The 18,319-nt window shown below is 36.6% G+C and overlaps 3 protein-coding genes across 4 annotated transcripts; 1 reads left to right on the forward strand and 2 right to left on the reverse strand.

Moving 5' to 3' along the window:
• Positions 1-449: 449 nt before the first annotated feature.
• LOC147548147 (LEAF RUST 10 DISEASE-RESISTANCE LOCUS RECEPTOR-LIKE PROTEIN KINASE-like 2.4) lies at positions 450-4,204 on the reverse strand. The gene is made up of 3 exons (XM_086665864.1): positions 3,138-4,204; positions 2,898-2,936; positions 450-1,817 (listed from the first exon to the last, which is right to left on the reverse strand). Exons 1-3 carry the CDS (start codon positions 3,949-3,951, stop codon positions 664-666), a joined length of 2,007 nt encoding a protein of 668 aa, XP_086521990.1. The 5' UTR covers positions 3,952-4,204; the 3' UTR covers positions 450-663.
• Positions 4,205-5,654: 1,450 nt separating this feature from the next.
• Positions 5,655-11,857, forward strand: LOC147548148 (uncharacterized). Of its 2 annotated transcripts, XR_015236888.1 has the most exons (6): positions 5,731-6,318; positions 8,385-8,421; positions 10,513-10,749; positions 10,978-11,025; positions 11,192-11,689; positions 11,758-11,857. XR_015236888.1 is itself a non-coding variant. In XM_086665868.1 (5 exons), exons 1-5 carry the CDS (start codon positions 5,999-6,001, stop codon positions 11,594-11,596), a joined length of 1,047 nt encoding a protein of 348 aa, XP_086521994.1. In that variant the 5' UTR covers positions 5,655-5,998; the 3' UTR covers positions 11,597-11,857. The 2 variants fall into 2 exon arrangements, 1 of the variants encoding a protein (XP_086521994.1); XM_086665868.1 differs by having other exon boundaries at positions 5,655-6,318; positions 11,192-11,857.
• Positions 11,858-11,883: 26 nt separating this feature from the next.
• LOC147548149 (LEAF RUST 10 DISEASE-RESISTANCE LOCUS RECEPTOR-LIKE PROTEIN KINASE-like 1.2) lies at positions 11,884-17,225 on the reverse strand. The gene is made up of 4 exons (XM_086665867.1): positions 16,295-17,225; positions 13,745-13,783; positions 13,135-13,398; positions 11,884-13,044 (listed from the first exon to the last, which is right to left on the reverse strand). Exons 1-4 carry the CDS (start codon positions 17,154-17,156, stop codon positions 12,116-12,118), a joined length of 2,094 nt encoding a protein of 697 aa, XP_086521993.1. The 5' UTR covers positions 17,157-17,225; the 3' UTR covers positions 11,884-12,115.
• Between the last annotated feature and the right edge of the window lie 1,094 nt (positions 17,226-18,319).

Genomic DNA, 18,319 nt, shown 5'->3' on the forward strand with positions numbered 1-18,319 from the left:
AACTTCAAATTTATAACTACAACATATATAAAAAATGTGATATGCAAGAAAATCGGATGCCCAGAGGAAACACCTTCTGTCTTGCTAATTTTCGCATCTCATATTTGCTTCGGTAGTACTTATTTAATGGCCAGTTTGTTACGTGTAGAAATCAGGTGGTAAATCGATTTTCCCTGTTTAGTTCAACAAAAAAGTGGCTGTAAAATGATTTTCCTACCCCGACTTAAAGTTTTGCCCTCTCTCTCAACTGCTATTTGTCTCTCTCAACTGTCACTTATCTCTATATCTCTGAAATTTCCAACAGATCATGTACATTACTTCATTATTGTTGGAGTACAATATATGATCTGATGCAGATTATAGTGGGCCTCCCGGACAAGATGATGGGCCTCAGGACCGAGATATCAAGTAGTCGTCTAGGTCAAGTCCCTTAGGTCTAGATTTAGGAGTTTCTGTAATAATGTAGATCTCACATCTTATTGCCATATAATAATGTACAAATTCACTTGACTTAATAAAAGGATGTGAGGCTAACGTACATTCACTCAGTAGTTTTCTCTCAAACATAACAAGTTTATGATATTTTACACTCATGAGTAATATACGTACACTTCTTCGCATCTTATAATGTAGTACAGGATAAGCCAGTTTATGTCAATGCTACTACGTGGAGATGGTCGAAGAATCCATGGGTGATGGTGGTGATCTTGGAGGAGACGAAAGAAAAGGTTTTGGTGGGATCTCTAGAGCTGTGACAATTCCTTCCAACATTTCCAAAACTTTACTCATTGATGGCCTACTCGTAGGATTGGTCTGTATGCACCACAATCCTACAATACTCATCTTCCTTGCAGCCTCTCCTGTTTCATCAGTTGTAACACCGTGCAGTCCAAGACCCTCCTCGAGATTGAGACGGTCATAGACCCAGTGTGGAAAATATAGCTGAGAAGAGTGATCGACTCCCACCTTCTGATCAAAGTTCTTTCTTCCTCCTACCATTTCTAGTATCATCATTCCATAGCTATACACATCTGACTTATGAGAAACTCCTCCAAAGTTTCTACTGAAAACTTCTGGAGCTATATATCCAATCGTCCCTCTTGTATCCAACATCGATATGATACTTTCCTTTCCAGGGCACAACTTGGCGAGTCCGAAGTCTGCAATTTTGGGGCAGAAGTCTTCATTGAGAAGAATATTATGAGGTTTAATGTCAAAATGTAGAATTCTGGTTGTACAACCACGGTGCAAGTACTCGAGCCCTCGAGCAATTCCAACTGCAATTTGATACAATCTTTCCCATTCGAAACCTGATTGCAGTAAGAGATTTTTGCTGTATATGAGTTTGTCAAGAGAACCGTTGGGCATAAATTCATATATAAGAGCTCTTTTATTTTTCTCAAAGCAGAAGCCTAGTAGAGCTACGATATTAACGTGGGAAGTCCTGCTAATACTTGCAACCTCATTCAGGAATTCTTCTCCGTCACTACTTTTCGATTTATTCAAAACCTTCACTGCTACTAACCGACCATCCCGAAGTTGTCCTTTGAAGACATCACCATAACCTCCTTGTCCAAGTTTTTCTTTAAACGAATTAGTTATTTTCCTGACATCTTTATATCTCAATCTGATTGGTACTAAGGATCCACAATTTCTGAAGAAAGCCTCAAACTCTTGATTGTTTGTCTTACTACTTTTCACCTTCCAGAGCATATCTAATGGGGAACCTTCTTGTGAGTATATTTTTCTCGAGCAACATTTTAGCATAAACAACACAAATAATGTTAACAAAAGTCCACCCACCGCCGCTGCGATACCTGCAGCAGAGCAAGTGATATGAAATTAGATAGTAGTATGATCTGGAACCGAATTTGTAGATGCAACACAAATAATGTTATCATAAAGGCACACCCTGTTTAATTTTTTTTTTTTGTTGAACTTGAAAGAAACCGATAATCGGTTGAGGAAAAAAACATTTAGTCTATGAGAGACAGTCTCTAAAAGCATATTAGATTTAGGTTTTGGGTGAGGAAAACCTTAGACCTCCACTTATATTTTCAAAAATACAAAATATGGAACTTACAATTTACAACAAAATTAAATGGTAGTGTACACATATCCATGACAAATGAGTTCAAACTTTAGGCTACTATATAGTATCGACAATAGGTCTCAAAAAGTATCTAAAAAAACGAAGTATAGATATTTGCGCCCAGTAAAGATTAGATAAATATATCTATTAACCCCGAATCTATTATGTTCTTTGAATACCCTATTCAGTATTCGAGGTAACATTGGGTATACAGTTTCTATCATGCGTGGTGCCAATGATCTAATTTGTCTCTTTTCCCCGATAACCTGCGACTGCATCAGAATTTCATCCTATGATTATCTGTAATGTAGCTTACAAAATTAATTTCATATACAATTACTGCTTCCTATGAATGCCATATCAGGGTGTCATTGTCAACACTGAATTTTGGAGAGGACAACTGTAGTAACTATTAAATGAACACAATGCTCTTTAGAAGCTCTTGAGGTAATGTTGTTCGAGGGTTTTTAAAGCATATCTTATAAAACTTGTGTTGCTCTTCTATGCGGCTAAACGCAAACCGTGCGGACGTGTGTCGAATATTGGTGCTATGCACAAGGTAGAATCCCTACAGTATTGTTGAGGCTCCACACTTCAGGCCTTCAATTTATCTTGGTTACGTTTTAATTTATTATATACTAGATGTGCTCATGCCTTACTATTTAGATCTGTCCCATCTATTTTATTTTTTTTGTTGCAACTCTGTCCATCTATTTGTGTTGCTTCTGTGGTGGCGTTACTCTTTTGCTTTACACACAAAAAGATATAGAAATTTCAGCTGAACAGGGTTTAGTTTTATTCTTACCTACAATAACTTGTTTTTTTCTCCGAGTCTTCCGGGAACCTGCAGGGTTATGAATACCAAAAATGGTTAGTTATAGTCAGTTGTTTGCATCCTGTTCAGTTATCTGATCTAACACTTGAGCTTTACTAATCCATCGGTTGTATTTCAATGTAGTTTGTTTTAAAACATTGACGAAGAGATTTTGTGATATCGATTTGTGGTAAAAAAAAAAAAACGAATAAGTTGAAGTATGTTACATACCAGATGGATTTGGTTTAGTTACAGAACTTGGTGAATCGATAAAATAACAAGTCAACCTCAGAACCGAAACTGAATCATTATATGCACATGCCCCTCCTGAATCCACACATTTAAAGCATTCAGCTATACTTTCCACTTCATCCACACCATAAATAACATCGAAACCCTTTCTCAAAACGCTATTTAAACTCGTACGATCGTCTATTAGTCTTGATATAGAGAATTCACTAATCGGAATATCAATGTTTCCTATGCATTGTTTGCTATCTGGAATAACTACTTTGGGATATAAATTTCTACTCCAATAATAATAAGCATCAAGTTTGCTTGTTATATTTGTTTGACAACTGAAGTTGTTAGGAGCTTCTTCATTATAAGGAAGAGGTGGACAACCATAAGAAAGGGTAAGATTAACAAACCCATTTTGAAGATAATTGAAGCGAGTGAAATTCAAAGTTGTGGTATTAAATGTTTCCGGACAAGCATCTTCATCAATCATGAAATCTTTTCTAGCAATAGTCATGATTCTGTGTGCAGGATTGATTGCTAAAACCCTGTATTTTTGAGACATGATTTCAATCTCAGTAAACTCATTATTTTCACAATCAAGATGATAATCAGGAATTCCACAGTAATCAGGTCTGTTGTATCCCCAGAAAGGATATCCGATATTTATTCGATCTCCACAGGTGAAATTGAGATTTCTGCAATTGGCGGAGTCTTCTTCCTGCTGACCAATACAAAAGTTGAAATCCCTGATAATGGAGGAGATGAAGATGATGAGACAAAAAGAAGATGCATTGTGGATGTTCATGGCACGTAGTTTACTCACAAACTGTGTTTATCTTCTTGTGTTATTATCTCTAAGCAAATTCACAACTCTTCCACTCAGCGAAAATTGGGAGATTAAAGTGGAATAGAGTCATTGGTCCTCATATTGTTCTCAACTCTGATTAGGAGGAGCATCCTCTACAAATGAAGGAACTTGACCCACTTGTACTGAAGAGGACTATATCAATGCCTGCATGACTTTTCCAACTATAAACATCATGTTACATCAAGAAGGCAAAAAAACCTTCATTCGAACTTTCAAAAAAAAAAAAACTAAAGAGGAGGATAGGGCTATGCTGTCGGAAAAGTCTTCACCAATCGTTCTCTTCTAAAGAAAACAAAACATCGGTATAACCTTATCTACTTGTATTTGTTCGACAAAAGTGATCTGGATCACAAATTTAAAATGAGACTTGTGTTATTTATCAATGAGTTGAGGGTCAAGTCCAAAGCGTGTTGAATAATCGAATGCACTATTTTCTAGTTTTCTACTTCTCATTTGACTAAGGGCTTCAAATTTATAACTACAAGATAGAAAAAATGTGACATGCCAGAAAATCGGATGGCCAGAGGAAACACCTTCTGTCTTGCTAATTTTCACATCTCATATTTGCTTCCGTAGTACTTGTTTAATGGCCGGTTTGTTACATGTGGAAACCAAGTGGTAAATCGGATTTCCACTGTTTAGTTCGACAAAAAAGTGGCGGTAAAAAGGTTTTCGCACCCGGACTTAAAGTTTTGCGCTTTCTCTCAATTGCCACTTATCTGTAGCTCTCTCTGAAATTTCCAACCGATCATTTAACATTCATTTTATTATGGTTGGAGTACAATAGATGATTAGTCTTCCTTTACTCATCGTTATTGATAGTTTTCTTTCAATTTGTTTTTATAGTTGATGATGTTGGAAGGTAGTTTTCTTTTTTCAATCTGTTATCCTCTGGACGATCGAGATCTACCGTAAGATGATGAAATCTCTTCAAGTGATTAATGAAACAGAGCTGCAAAAAACAAAGAAGACACTCTGGTGCTGAAGTCAGTGATGTATTTTTTACAGTTTAAGGAAGTGAATTCAAAGTGTGATTTAGAACGATGATATGCTTATGTATAGGTTTGGAAGATATAGAACGATGATAAGTTGCGATGATCTGGTGGAAGGCACCGGTTTTGATGAGAGACATGTGTTGATGAACGTTTATAAGATAATATGACGAGTGTGTATCTTTTGACACTAACTCTAGCCTTCCACGTCACATTGTTCTGTTTCGGTTGTACTGGGCTCAAAGAGGCTGAACTTTTTCTGGCCGACCTCTCCGTTCAGAGCCTCTGACTATGTCAGGGCTCAAATCGGGTAAATCTTATCTCGGGTCCACCTTCCCTACCTCGAGACAATACGAGACTCAAAGTGCCGAACTAATTTCAACAATTCTCCCTTATTGTTCTGAGACTCAGGGCAAAGCTCTTACCAGAGCTGGCATGGTTTTTTCTCTTAATTTGTGCGTAAGTCAGATCAAGGTTTAAGACGCTTGGGACACTCATGACAACCTTCCATGACAGGGCTCAGCTGACAAGGATCTGTTGGATCCGCCTCCTTGACGACTTTAACGCGAATAGCATCGTGAGTATTTCGGTTAATCTATTTAACTTATTGACTAGTCAAAACTGATTAATATTTGAGAGGGCTTTAACGTTTGAAGGGGCACATGATGACATGACCTAGAGCTTTACTGTGTATTTACACAACATACATTTAACAGCTCTAAACACTAGAAAGAGACTGGAAGGAGTCCACTCTCTTTTACCTTCAACCGCCCGATAACATAACCTCTCGCCCACCACCTCTTCCTCTTTCTCTCTCTAAAAAACAAATTCCAAGACTCAAGAACAACAGTTCTCAGATTTTGTTTGTTTGAAGAAAATAATAAGATCTCCATCTCTCTCTCTCAAAAATCAATTTCTTCACTCCCTCTCTCTCTCTCTCTGATTTCTGAATCAAAAGAATCAAATTGATAATTTGATGAGATGAGAAGAAGATGGGTGGAGTAACTTCATCAATAGCAGCTAAATTTGCTTTCTTCCCTCCAACTCCTCCTTCTTACCAAGTAATAACTGATGATGATTCTTCATCTTCCACTTCAAGTGTCAAATATCTGATACCTGATGTCCCTAAAAGAGATAACGTTGATGTTTTGAAACTTAGAACAAGACGAGGAAATGAAATCGTAGCTGTTTATTTTAAACATCCAAAAGCTACTTCTACTCTTCTTTACTCTCATGGTAATGCTGCTGATATAGGTCAAATGTTTGAGCTCTTCGTCGAATTAAGTCTTCGTCTTCGAATCAATCTCTTAGGGTAATTAATCTTTCATTTTATATTTTCTGAATTTTTTTTGGGGGTTTTACACTTTTACTGGCATAAAAATGGGTTCTGATTAATTTGTTGTTTTATGTTTTGATCAGATAGATTTACAGCTTATAGATTCTGATTATTTCTGCATTTGTTTGGTTTAGTAATTTGTAGGATTTGGTTACTTAATTGAGGGTTTTTAATTTGGGGTAGAAATAATTATGATCTTTGGTACTTTATTATTGTTTCCTTTAATTTGGGGTAGTAATAGATTCCAATTCCAACTTTCCTTTTGAGGGTTCATGACACTTAGGTTTGATTTTGTTCTTCATAAATCATAACAATGACATATAACTAATTAGGGATGTATCGTTTTCTTCGAAGGGATCCTATATTATTTACAAGATTAGCTCTATGAAACTAGTCTCCCGCACTCAAAAACAGAAACTAGTACCATAGGGGTCCTAAATTAGACTTATGCGGCATTTCATAGTTGAAAAATTAGTTATTTTGCATCGAATGAGCAAAGAGAGGTTGATATTGTTATCATGTGGATAACATATACCTTAGCTTAGGTTTAGGAAATCCATTTCAAAGGAGTTCCTTTGGACTACACAGTAGGAAGAATGATGTAGAATTGTGTATTAGTAGTTCGAAAAAAATCAAACAGTTTCAAAATGATGTAGTTTAGTTTTCATGAGAAAGACAGCTTTGGAAATTTTAGGTCTCGACAGAGCTTTCTTTTCAGCCAGGCAAATAATGATTGGGCAATTACAAGTTTGATCATGTTGAGAAAAGTAAGCAATTGATTTGGGGTTTTTGATATGTCGAAGGAAAATTCTCGTTGTATTTCCTTAATTATTTCTTTTTGTTATATATTTTTCGCATCTAAAATTCTAAATGTTGTACTGACAGTTGGGTTGTTTTCTAATGTCATAGCTGTCATGAAATGTGCATCCCTATGAACATACTTTACGTGGTTTTAATGTCATTGTAAGAGCATCTCCAATGCAAGACCCAATCTATAGAGGGTTTAGTGCCACATAGGTTTTTTGGAGTTTTGTTTAATCTTATCCCAAAAGGGGGATCCAGTTGAACGTCTATGAGACTTGTAGGTAGTTATTTTAGATATCCTTAGAATATCTCCGATGTTTTACTCCAAAATTATGTATAATTGTCGTTGTCAAATTGTGTGAAGTCTCAATTGGGACTCTCTTTCCTAAGTGGCAAAATGGAGATCCACTTTTTGTGTCTCCCATGAAAATCACAAAACAACTTTATTTAATTATGTAGCACCATTATTTTGGGAAAGAAATATTTTGTTATTTTGAAGATTTAGGAGGGAGTGATTTCTATTGGTTTAAATTCACATATGAATGACTAGGATTGATTAGAGATCCTTAAGAGGGCACTCTAAATTTAGAATGTCCTTAGAATCTCTAAACTAACTTCTATATCATCATGGATGTTCAAATAGAGGCAGGCTTCTTCCATTAGAGAAGGAATTCAATAAAAAATCTAAAAATCGTACTTGACATTATAAGTTTATAGAGAATGAGCTCCTACTAGAGATGCTCTAAGAAGACACTCTATTTATACAATGTCCTCTTAAGGATCGGTAATTATCCTCGTCATCCGTACGTGAATAGAAATTATTCTTCCATAAATCTTTGAACTCACTAATTACTTTTTTACAAATATAATCATGTTACGCAAGTAAATAAAGTAACTTTAGACATTTGCGTTGGATACATAAAGAAATCATGGGATCTCTACTTGGCCAACTAGGATAAAACTTATTAGAGATCCTATATTAAAACTTGACACCGAAAACAATTAAAGTTTTTTGACAACAAACAATTTTTATCAATTTCTAGATCTGCAATCGCCATAAGTGTCCTACTGAGGAACCATGGCTTCTTATGCACCCATTGTGCCACTGTCCTTAGCGGCATTCAAGACAGACAAGCACAATCTCATATTCACATTCTTATCTTGAAGCAAAAGTTGTTGTTTGGGACTAATTTTTTTTTCTTTCATTTCATTGACTATAGAAAAAATGGTTTTTGCAGGTATGACTACTCTGGGTATGGACAATCGACTGGAAAGGTTAGATTCTTAAAATGACCTGTTCGTTATTTCTATCGAGCTTTTTTGCTTCAATTTTAGAATTTGATTTTTGAACTACATGAGTTCTAGATACCCATAGCCGTACGTCACCCGTTTTAGTCGGTATTCAATATTTTTATTGCTGAGTCCATAAATATTTTGAAATGAAAAAGGATTACAAAGAATAAGACGTAAAAGATGACAAGTCCGTCAAGACTGGAAATGGTAGCTGTACAAGCTATGTGGTTGGTCTCGGCCGAGACGGCCGAGAATCTCGGGTCTCGTCTCGGTCTCGGCCCCCTCCCGAGACGAGACTCGGCCGAGACCCCGAGTTAGGGTTTGGCCGAGTTTCTCGTATATCTCGGCCGAGACAACCCGAGACTGAGACAACCCGAGACCTAGGCAGCAATTTCTAATTATTTGAAACTTTTATTTTTGGAAAACTCTTAAACCTAATTGTGTACTACTATTTACTATCTTCGTAAATCTTAACTACTTATTATATTCCCAATGAATCTAATATAAATAGCAATAATACTATATAGAATTTTTAGGTTTTATGCATTATAGAAACTTTGAAAATTCTTGCTGTCTCGGCCGAGAATAAATTTAGTACATATTACTTAGTAGTAGGTCATTAGCTAATAGCTACACTTGCTGTCTCGGCCGAGAATCTAATATAAATAGCAACAATAAAGTTAGTACATATTACTTAGTAATAGGCCATTAGCTAATAGCTACACTTGGTGTCTCGGCCGAGAATCTCGGTCCGTCTCGGTCTCGGTCCTGGCATTGCTATGGTGAGTTCTGGCATTGCTATGGTCCTTAGAGAGGGAAGGGAATCATTACAAGATGGGGTTTCCTCTTCTTGAGGAGGGGGGGGGGGGGGGGGGATCCTTCCTGTGCCGAGTAGTCAGTCGAGAAATTAGTTTCCCATGACTTGTTAGGGATAAATGATAGTTCATCTGGTTAGGAAAGATCAAGGGCTTCTGGTCCTAGTCCAAGATTCTGAAACTACTTGAGTGAATCGTTGTATTTCTGTATCTTTATTCATCTAACTGAATAATAGAGCAAGTGTGGTGAGTATTGCAGTGACTCATACAAATGTGCTTGTTTCTGAGGACCCATATAAATATGCGAGGGCGTGAAAATTCTCGACCAGTTTCCAGCTAGCAATTAATTGCCACAAATTTGTTTTAGTAATTGCCAGAAATAAGAAGGCAATAACCCGCTTAAAGTATACCGTCCAACACGATAATTAATGATGGAGCAGCTCTAGTTTAGGTTCCTCATTCACGCCTTATATAATACTCTTAGGCCATTATTGGCGAGCAGTAGTAAGAATGTGATTACCAGCAGTCGCGTCCCCAATTGATTTTTGGTATGCGGCAATGAACCAGGAACCACATTCCAAGGGAGAATGCAATTCCTCCTCAAGGGGATTCCTAAACCCAGAAGAGGGTGGGTTTGCTATTCCCTTTCCAATCAATCTCTACCAAACGTATTCCTGACCAAACCAAACAATACAGTAACTTATTGCGATTATAAGGAATCACATCGCGGGATCGTTATTCCTGGTAATCACGTTTAACTCCCACGTGCCAAAAATGGCCTTAAAGGTACATTAAGATTGAGGTATTGAGTATTAGTTTTGGATCTAAATGTGTTGATTTTTACTGAAATATTGTGAGAATAGTCCCAAATTTGAGAAGGGAGATCTAGCAACCATGAATATAATGTCTAGGTCCTCTTTACTCATTGCCAAATGGTTTTGAGTTGGATGGCCATGTAACAGAGCTAAGCTCAGTGCACGTGTTAGGCTCAAAAGAACGCCACATGTGAGGGGGCGTGTGAGAATAGTCTCACATGGGAGAAGAGAGATCTAGCAACCATGAATATAATGTCTAGGTCCTCTCCACCCATTGCCAATTGGTTTTATTTTGGATCACCACAAACTTAACAAATATTGTCTCACTCTCCTTTTGATTTGCTTGGATGAATTTTAAATTCATCTAAGGATGATATCTCACTGTTACTTACATTTTGTGCTCTTATAGTCTTATTAACATTTCTTGTTATCTTTTTAAACAGCCAAGTGAATATAACACATATGCAGACATTGAAGCAGCATATAAATGCATAAAAGAGCAATATGGAGCGAAAGATGAAGAAATAATATTATATGGTCAGTCTGTCGGAAGTGGTCCAACTCTTGATCTTGCTTCTCGCATACCGAACTTCAGAGCTGTAGTTCTGCATAGTCCAATTCTCTCTGGTTTGAGAGTATTGTACCCTGTCAAACGAACTTACTGGTTTGACATTTACAAGGTATGTTTTATGAGTAATTTCATTGACAACTGATTGATTAGCTCGAGCTCCAATTGTATTTTAAGTTCGAACTCATAGCCGTAGATCTTCAGATGATATAAATGAACGTGGGACCATTTACAATATCCTTCAAAAATATATGACATCTCAAGCTCAAACTATTACATTTGAACTAGAGCTCATTCAATCATTCTACGGGTTTACCAATTAACCCTTTCTTCTTTGCAGAATATCGACAAGATTGGAATGGTTAGCTGTCCTGTTCTCGTAATTCATGTATGTAATTCTTCTTTCCCATTATTTAGTCATTAAATCCGTTTTCTTGATTGATTTTTTGTCCCTTATTTAACACGGTTTCCTACAATTGCCAACTTCTAAACATGTTTTCTATTCTGCAAACTTCATCGATGGAACAAGTTCATAATTTTTCATGTTTCTTCAGGGAACAGCGGATCAAGTAGTTGATTGCGACCATGGAAAGCAGCTGTGGGAGCTTAGTAAGGAAAAATACACGCCTCTCTGGGTAAATGGTGGCGGGCATTGTAATCTCGAACTTTACCCCGAATATATCAAACATATGAAGAAATTTGTATTGGCAGTTGGAAAACCAAAAGCTCCGAAAAATAGTTCCGATAGCAAAAAGAAGGAAACAAATGATGAAACCAAACTTCTCGAAAGTGGAAAATCTGAACTATCTGATGTTTCTTCTGATCAGTCCGAGGTTCCAAGAAACAGTTTAGATAGTCGATTAGAGAAGTCAAAAAAGTCGTCTAGTAAACCTGAGAAATCTCGGATGAGCACCGATCGTGTCGAAAGGTACAGAAGAAGAAAGCTACTAATCTGGTAATTAACTTAATGAAAGTCAACTAAACTTATGATTTAGCATAGGTTGAGAGTATTGTGAGAAACTAATTTCATCTTTTTTTCCTTCGGTTTCTCTGTCAACAAGAATTGATTAAATTAGTTTGTGTCAGTTTATGGTTGTGAAGTCCCAGAGTTTTGTATCAGCTTGAAAAATTGCAGAATTGTTGTCTTTGTTTTCTTTATGTGCTCATTCATCTGTATGTATTTCCTTTTCTGGTAATTGAATCTAAATTTTCTGGAGTTATTTTTCGCCCTTATGTCGGATTAAACTTTCTTCAACAGGAAGTTACCATCAATCTAGAACCCTAATATGAGAAACTCTTGTAATATGTACATTCCCTTCAATCTATAAGCAAAGATAATTATAAACATATATGATTATGTATCTATCGACATGGAATCAATGCAAATAGAAACCCTAGAGACAAAGATTACGTTAAATAACATGATCAATATCAAGATTTCATTTTAAAAAACAGGAAAGGAAAAGAGTAGTAAGATCTCAACTACTATTGTTAGGGGTAGTGGAAGAGCTAGACCATTTCTGAGTGACAGAATTGGGTGAAATGGGTGTAGTATCATCCTTCATCAACTTGATCTCATCAGCTGGGACATCCATTTCAACTGCCACGGGCATCTTTGAACCTTCATTTTGGATCCCTTTCAGAACCTCAAAAACCTCCACCATTGAAGGTCTGATTTCCCTGTCTTGTTGCAAACACCTGAAAGCTAACTCTGCAACCAATGTAATCGTCGTCTTCACATGAATATCCGAGTCGAACCCTAATGATGGATCAACCAACTCATGTAAAGCATGATTATGGATCTTGTTAATTGCCATGTTAGACAAATTGATTTCGTGTCGATGCCTATTGATATCAACAGCTGGTTTAGAGGATATAAGCTCGATCAAGACAACTCCAAAACTATAAACATCGCTCTTATCTGTAAGTTGGTAGCACTGGTGGTAATCAGGATCGACGTAACCAGGAGTCCCTTGCGGAGCAGTAGAGATGTGTGTGACATCCGTTGGGAAGAGACGGGAGAGCCCGAAATCGGCTACTTTGACATGGAAATTGTTGTCGAGTAAGATATTATTGGTTTTAACATCACGGTGTATGATGTCGGAATGATGGAGATATGTCAAAGCACACGCACTTTCGAGGGCGATATTCAGTCGAATGGGCCAAGATACCAAACCAGCACCGGCCCGGTCACCATGAAGATGATCCGCTACGGTGCCATTAGGAACAAATTCATAAACAAGGAGAAGCTCTCGGCTATGACGAGATGTGCATCCATATAGGATAACTAGGTTTTTGTGCCGTAAATTAGATAGTATCGTGACTTCGTTCATGAACTGTTCGACTCTCTTGCAGTTGTTCTCATACAAGCGCTTCACGGCAACTGCACGCCCGTCCTTAAGCTCTCCTGATTAAACCGAGACAAATTTAAGTTCAAGCTCGCCCATATATGTCCAGACTAATAAATCATTTATATTTTTTGGACAGGCTTTCTTACCATAGTAAACAGTACCAAAACCGCCGTCTCCCAGTTCTTTGGATTCGTCGAAATTGTTGGTAGCTTCTTCAAGCTCCTCGTACGAAAATATAGGAGCTAACAGTCCGTTTTCGGGGTCTGGCCTCACGGAATGACCCGAAGAAATGTTTCGAGATGATATGAGGGTAGAAGAGTTTCTCTGATAGGATTTACCACGTTGTCTATAACAGAGAAACACAACCACTAGGATAACTGTTAGAAATCCCCCAAGTCCAACTCCTACACCTGAAACCAATCAAGTATACGATACACCCATTTTCATTACAAGTTCTAATAACTATCAAAGGAAGGTGGTGTTTGTTTTTTCTCATTGTCTGAAAATTGACTCGTCTCAACTTGGATCATCTGACTCAAATGGACTCAAAAAACAACCCAGATTAGCTATTCGAACGAGTCAGATGAAACTAAACATACTGAAATCTGACTCGAGACAATTTGTATTTTAAGTCATTTTATACTTTGAATTAATGATTAAGCCCGATTAAGTAGTGACCTCTCTGACTAAATCAATCGGTTATTTAACATTTTTTGAAGTTTCTAGCCAGGGAGATGATGTTCTATGAATATTTACCTACTGCAACCTTCTTTTCTAAACGGCTTTTGGTTGAACCTGCAGAAATCATGAAAATCAAGAAACGGATTAGTCATTAGTATGCAAGAAAATATAACATACTCATTTTTCCACTATACAACATTACAACTAAAATGTGTTAGAATGAGACAAAGAAATAGAAGATCAAAACTCATTAGTAGGGAGTTGTTAGTATTAGAACTAACCCACATTGTTTCGGCATTAAATTTGCGAAGTAGGCGATCCTTGGACAATCATTTTCTTGCTAGCGGTTTTTAAGGAGAGTGAAATTTAATGGGGTTTTACATGGTACTAGAGCTAGTGTCACAGGGATGAATCGGGACTTAGTACCTTTAGTCGTAGAAGGGGTCAAGTCTGAGTGGCCTAACCCTTGCGTCGAGTGGGCAATCCTTTCTTTGCACCACATAAACTCAAGCTAAAGCTAAAGATAGGAGGGCTTATACACCCAGATTTTGGGAATTTATATGGAGGTGTCTGGCACAAAAATCTCATAAGAAAATGACATAAACTTCTCTGAGTCTTGCCAACAACCCTTAGTTGGAGTGGTAAAAAGTTTAGTCTTCCATCCTAGAGGTCAAGGGTTCGAGGCACATTGACAGTTCAAAAAAACAAAAAAGAAACTTCTCCGAGCCTTCAAATGTGGGCCGTTCATTTCCAATGCTATTTAGATTGTCAATTGTGTGGGGGAAAGAAGCATTCTTAGGTACTAAGCAAGTTTCGTTGACTTGTAACAGCTACTTGTATTGACTTGAATGATTGTGCTTTGCATGACTACATCTATTTTGACCAACAAATTATTTATTTAGATCGACAAAGTAACTGGTTAGTCAAGAAACTATACGTGGAAATTGGGTTTGGGAAATAAGAACAATACATGAGAAGTTGCCCAAGTTTGAAGAGTCAATCCGAGCAGTGGGTCGAATACAGCTAAAAAGAGAAATTACCCTAAAATAGAGACTTCAGCTGACAAATCTATTATTTTCTTCTTACATAACTAACAATTTCACAACCGTAAATCTATAAATAGTCAAAACTACCACTCTAGAGTGTCGTGGATAATTTAGATGGTCTGACTCACTCGCCTTGTCACAACTATGGTACGCATGTACCACTTTGTTGTGTCAAGCTGCATGCAGTAGAACATTCAGTGTATAGTTCGTCTAATACGCCACCAACTATTTACATGTTGTGCCGCCCCAACAACTAGGTTGACAAACTCCATACACGATTAATTCAAGTCAGTCTAATTTCTCAACTACCACATCACCTGGGTCGCATTCAAATGACAAAACAAAAATGTTTTAATAGGTGAAGACGTGAAGTACTTAGTCAACTTAAAGACCAATGACCAAACTTATTGACTATCACTGTGGTCCAATACCACAAGTTATCAACTAGTAGAGAAAATTAACGGATGACTTTGACTCTTTCATAGTGGAGTAATCATGCCTTAATTTTATTAGTGAGAGCACAATTTTCCTTCGACCCTTCACCAAACCAATTTTATAATATGAAACAACAAAATTATGTTTTCTACATATAAGCGGACCACCAAATGGACAACTTCACTTCATCGTGGCATATCATTTTAGTCCATGTTTAAGAAAACGCTAAGTGGCCCGACTTTTGAGGCCATAACGTGTCTATTTTGATTAGTCTAAATCTTGAGGAGTGAGAAATAGCCTGACTAATCAGAAAAGATCGCATCAATTTTTGAGTCGTTGCCTGCCTAGAAAGTCCTCGCCCCATTTAACACGGTAGCATATGATTCTAACTCCATGAATGATTAGAAAAAGACAAAATTCAAAGACTAAGAACCTCAACCTATCAATCAAAATTTAATCAAGGTTAATAGTGACTTTGCATATTAAAACCCTAACCATCTTTAAATGGTAATGCAAATATAGATTTAGTGCATATTATAACACTAATCATATTTAAAACAGTAATGTAAATAAACCTACTAAAATTTAATGAGTCACAGATGAAAAATAATTATCTTCAAGTAGTAATGTAAATATAGATCATCGTATTATAACACTAATCATCTCTTAAACAATAGTGTAAATAAAACTGTTGAAACCTAATGATATTATTGAAGTAGCTATGTTTGATGGTGCATATATGAAGAACAAACAAGTTATTTTTCTATAAAAGAATTACATGCCAACCTATCAATCATTTTTAGTTTAAGTCTCTAAATCGGTATAACCCTAATAATCTCTATCTGGTACTAGAATTACAGTTTGGTAACTTATAGAATCTTGGGCATTAAATTTAAAGATCTTTCATCACGTTGTCTCTTCAAGAGTGATAGTCTGCCCGGTAGCTATCCAGACTGTATTCCGATCAGGGTACATGATCAGACAGAATGTATTATATTTTCCCTCTAAATTTTGTCCGGCCACGTATGCCGGCCGGAATTTAACTGATAAAAGTCTCATTTTCCTTGTCTCTTACTCCCCAAATTTCATTTCTAGTTTAATTTTTGTAAAACTAAAAGCAATTAAGTTGAAGTATGTTACATACCCGATGATGGTGCATCGAAAGAATAACAAGTCAATCTGGGATCCGAAATTGAATCATTATATGCACATGCCCCTCCAGAATCCAAACATTTAAAGCATTCATCTATATTCTCCTCTTCATCCACACCATAAATAACATCGAAACCCTTTCTCAAAATGCTATTTAAAACCATAGGACCATCTATTAGTTCTGATACAGCTAATTCACTAATCGGAATATCAATGTTTTTTATGCATTGTTTGGTATCTGGGATAAATACTCCGGATAAATTTCTAATCCAATAATAAGCATCAGTCATCAAGTCAGTCATACTTGTTATATTTGTTTGACAACTAAACTTGTTAGTAGGTGCTTCTTGTTCTTGGTTATAAGGAAGAGGAGGATGTTGACTACAACCATAAGAAAGGGTAAGATTAACAAACCCAGTTAGAATATAATCGAATTGAGTGAAATTCATAGTTGTGGTATTAAATGTTTCTGGACAAGCATCTTCATCAATCATGAAATCTTTTCTAGCAATTTTCATGATTCTGTGTGCAGGATTGATATCTAAAACCCTGTATTTCTGAGACATGATTTCAATCTCAGTAAACTCATCATTTTCACAATCAAGATGATAATCAGGAATTCCACAGTAACCAGGTCTCTTATTTCCCCAAAAAGGGTATCCGATATTTATTCCATCTCCACAGGTGAAATTGAGATTTCTGCAATTGGCATACTTGGCGTACTTGGCGGGGTCTTCTTCATTGAAACAGAGTACTCGACAATTGTTGATTGAAAACAAGATCAGGAACAAGACGGTGGTGATGGTGGTAGTTAATGGAGGGTATTTTGAGGTAGATGAGAGGATGGAAGGCATCTCTGAGAGCTAAAGAGAGGTATTCTAGAGAGAGAGAGAGAAGAGAAGAGGGGAGACCAGGTGAGAGTTAGATTTAAGAGTTGGTAGAGATGTAACTTATTCAATCAAAACCATGGTTGAATACTTGAATTGAAATAGGGTTAATTCCTATCTGGTCCCTAATTTGTTACTAACTCCCTAATTTGTTACTCTCATATTTTGATATAATTCCAATTTATTACTAATTAGTGATCAACGGGTCATTTTGAACTTCAATTGTTTGGTCTTTGGTACAGGAAGAGCGATGTTTAGTAAAAGTGGTGGATTAGATAGGGAGAGCATTCTTTTTAAGATAGAGAGAGATAAACACTATTTTCCAAAATATCTCAAAATTAAATTTTGGTCCCTCCTCAGAAACTCTGTTCGATCAAAGAGAGAACCCCCTAAAACTTTGTTCAATCAAAGAGAGAGAAACCCCTAAAATTTTGTTCGATCAAAGAGAGAGATAGAGATGTTGTTCGATCAAAGAGAGAGATAGAGATCGAAGCCCTAAATCCTAGATGACTAACACAACACTCATCTCCATAGAAGGGTTCATACCTCCTGTTATTGCTTGATTTCTCCATAGATTTTTACGATGTAACACTGATTACAGTAATTTTTGAAGATTTCAAGTATCAATATTGTAATGAAGAATACAAACAAGGAAAGGTAAGAGTTCTTCCTCATCTCCTGGACTGAGTGATTTGTTTTGGTTACCATTTCAGTTGGAACCTTTGTAAAATCTCTATAATTTCGTCCATTGCACTGAAAAATCTTTGCATTTTCGGTTCCAATTAGACATGATGTAACTCGGAAAATATATAAGCGACATTTACATAAAGGAAGTTTCGCTTAACATAAATAAAATTTCATGAATGAAAATAGTGAAAATTTTCATCCAGAACCACTGAAAAGTTAAACAGATTTCGTTTAAAGCGGATGAAAAGATAGACCATTTTCAGCCGAGTCGGCCGAAATTTGTTGTCTTTTGCACCCAACCCAATCGAAAATCCTTTACTGGAACAAAAACAACATAAAACCCTAAAAATGTTTGTTCAACCATAGAGGGAGATAAAAAAAAAGGATTTTTCTTTACCTGATAAATATTATCTTCATTATATGTCTTTGTTTAAGTCGATATC

This window comes from Eschscholzia californica, unplaced genomic scaffold (assembly GCF_041429995.1).
Source record: "Eschscholzia californica isolate CP2 unplaced genomic scaffold, dmEscCali1.0.p SCAF_3, whole genome shotgun sequence".
Taxonomy (NCBI): domain Eukaryota; kingdom Viridiplantae; phylum Streptophyta; class Magnoliopsida; order Ranunculales; family Papaveraceae; genus Eschscholzia; species Eschscholzia californica.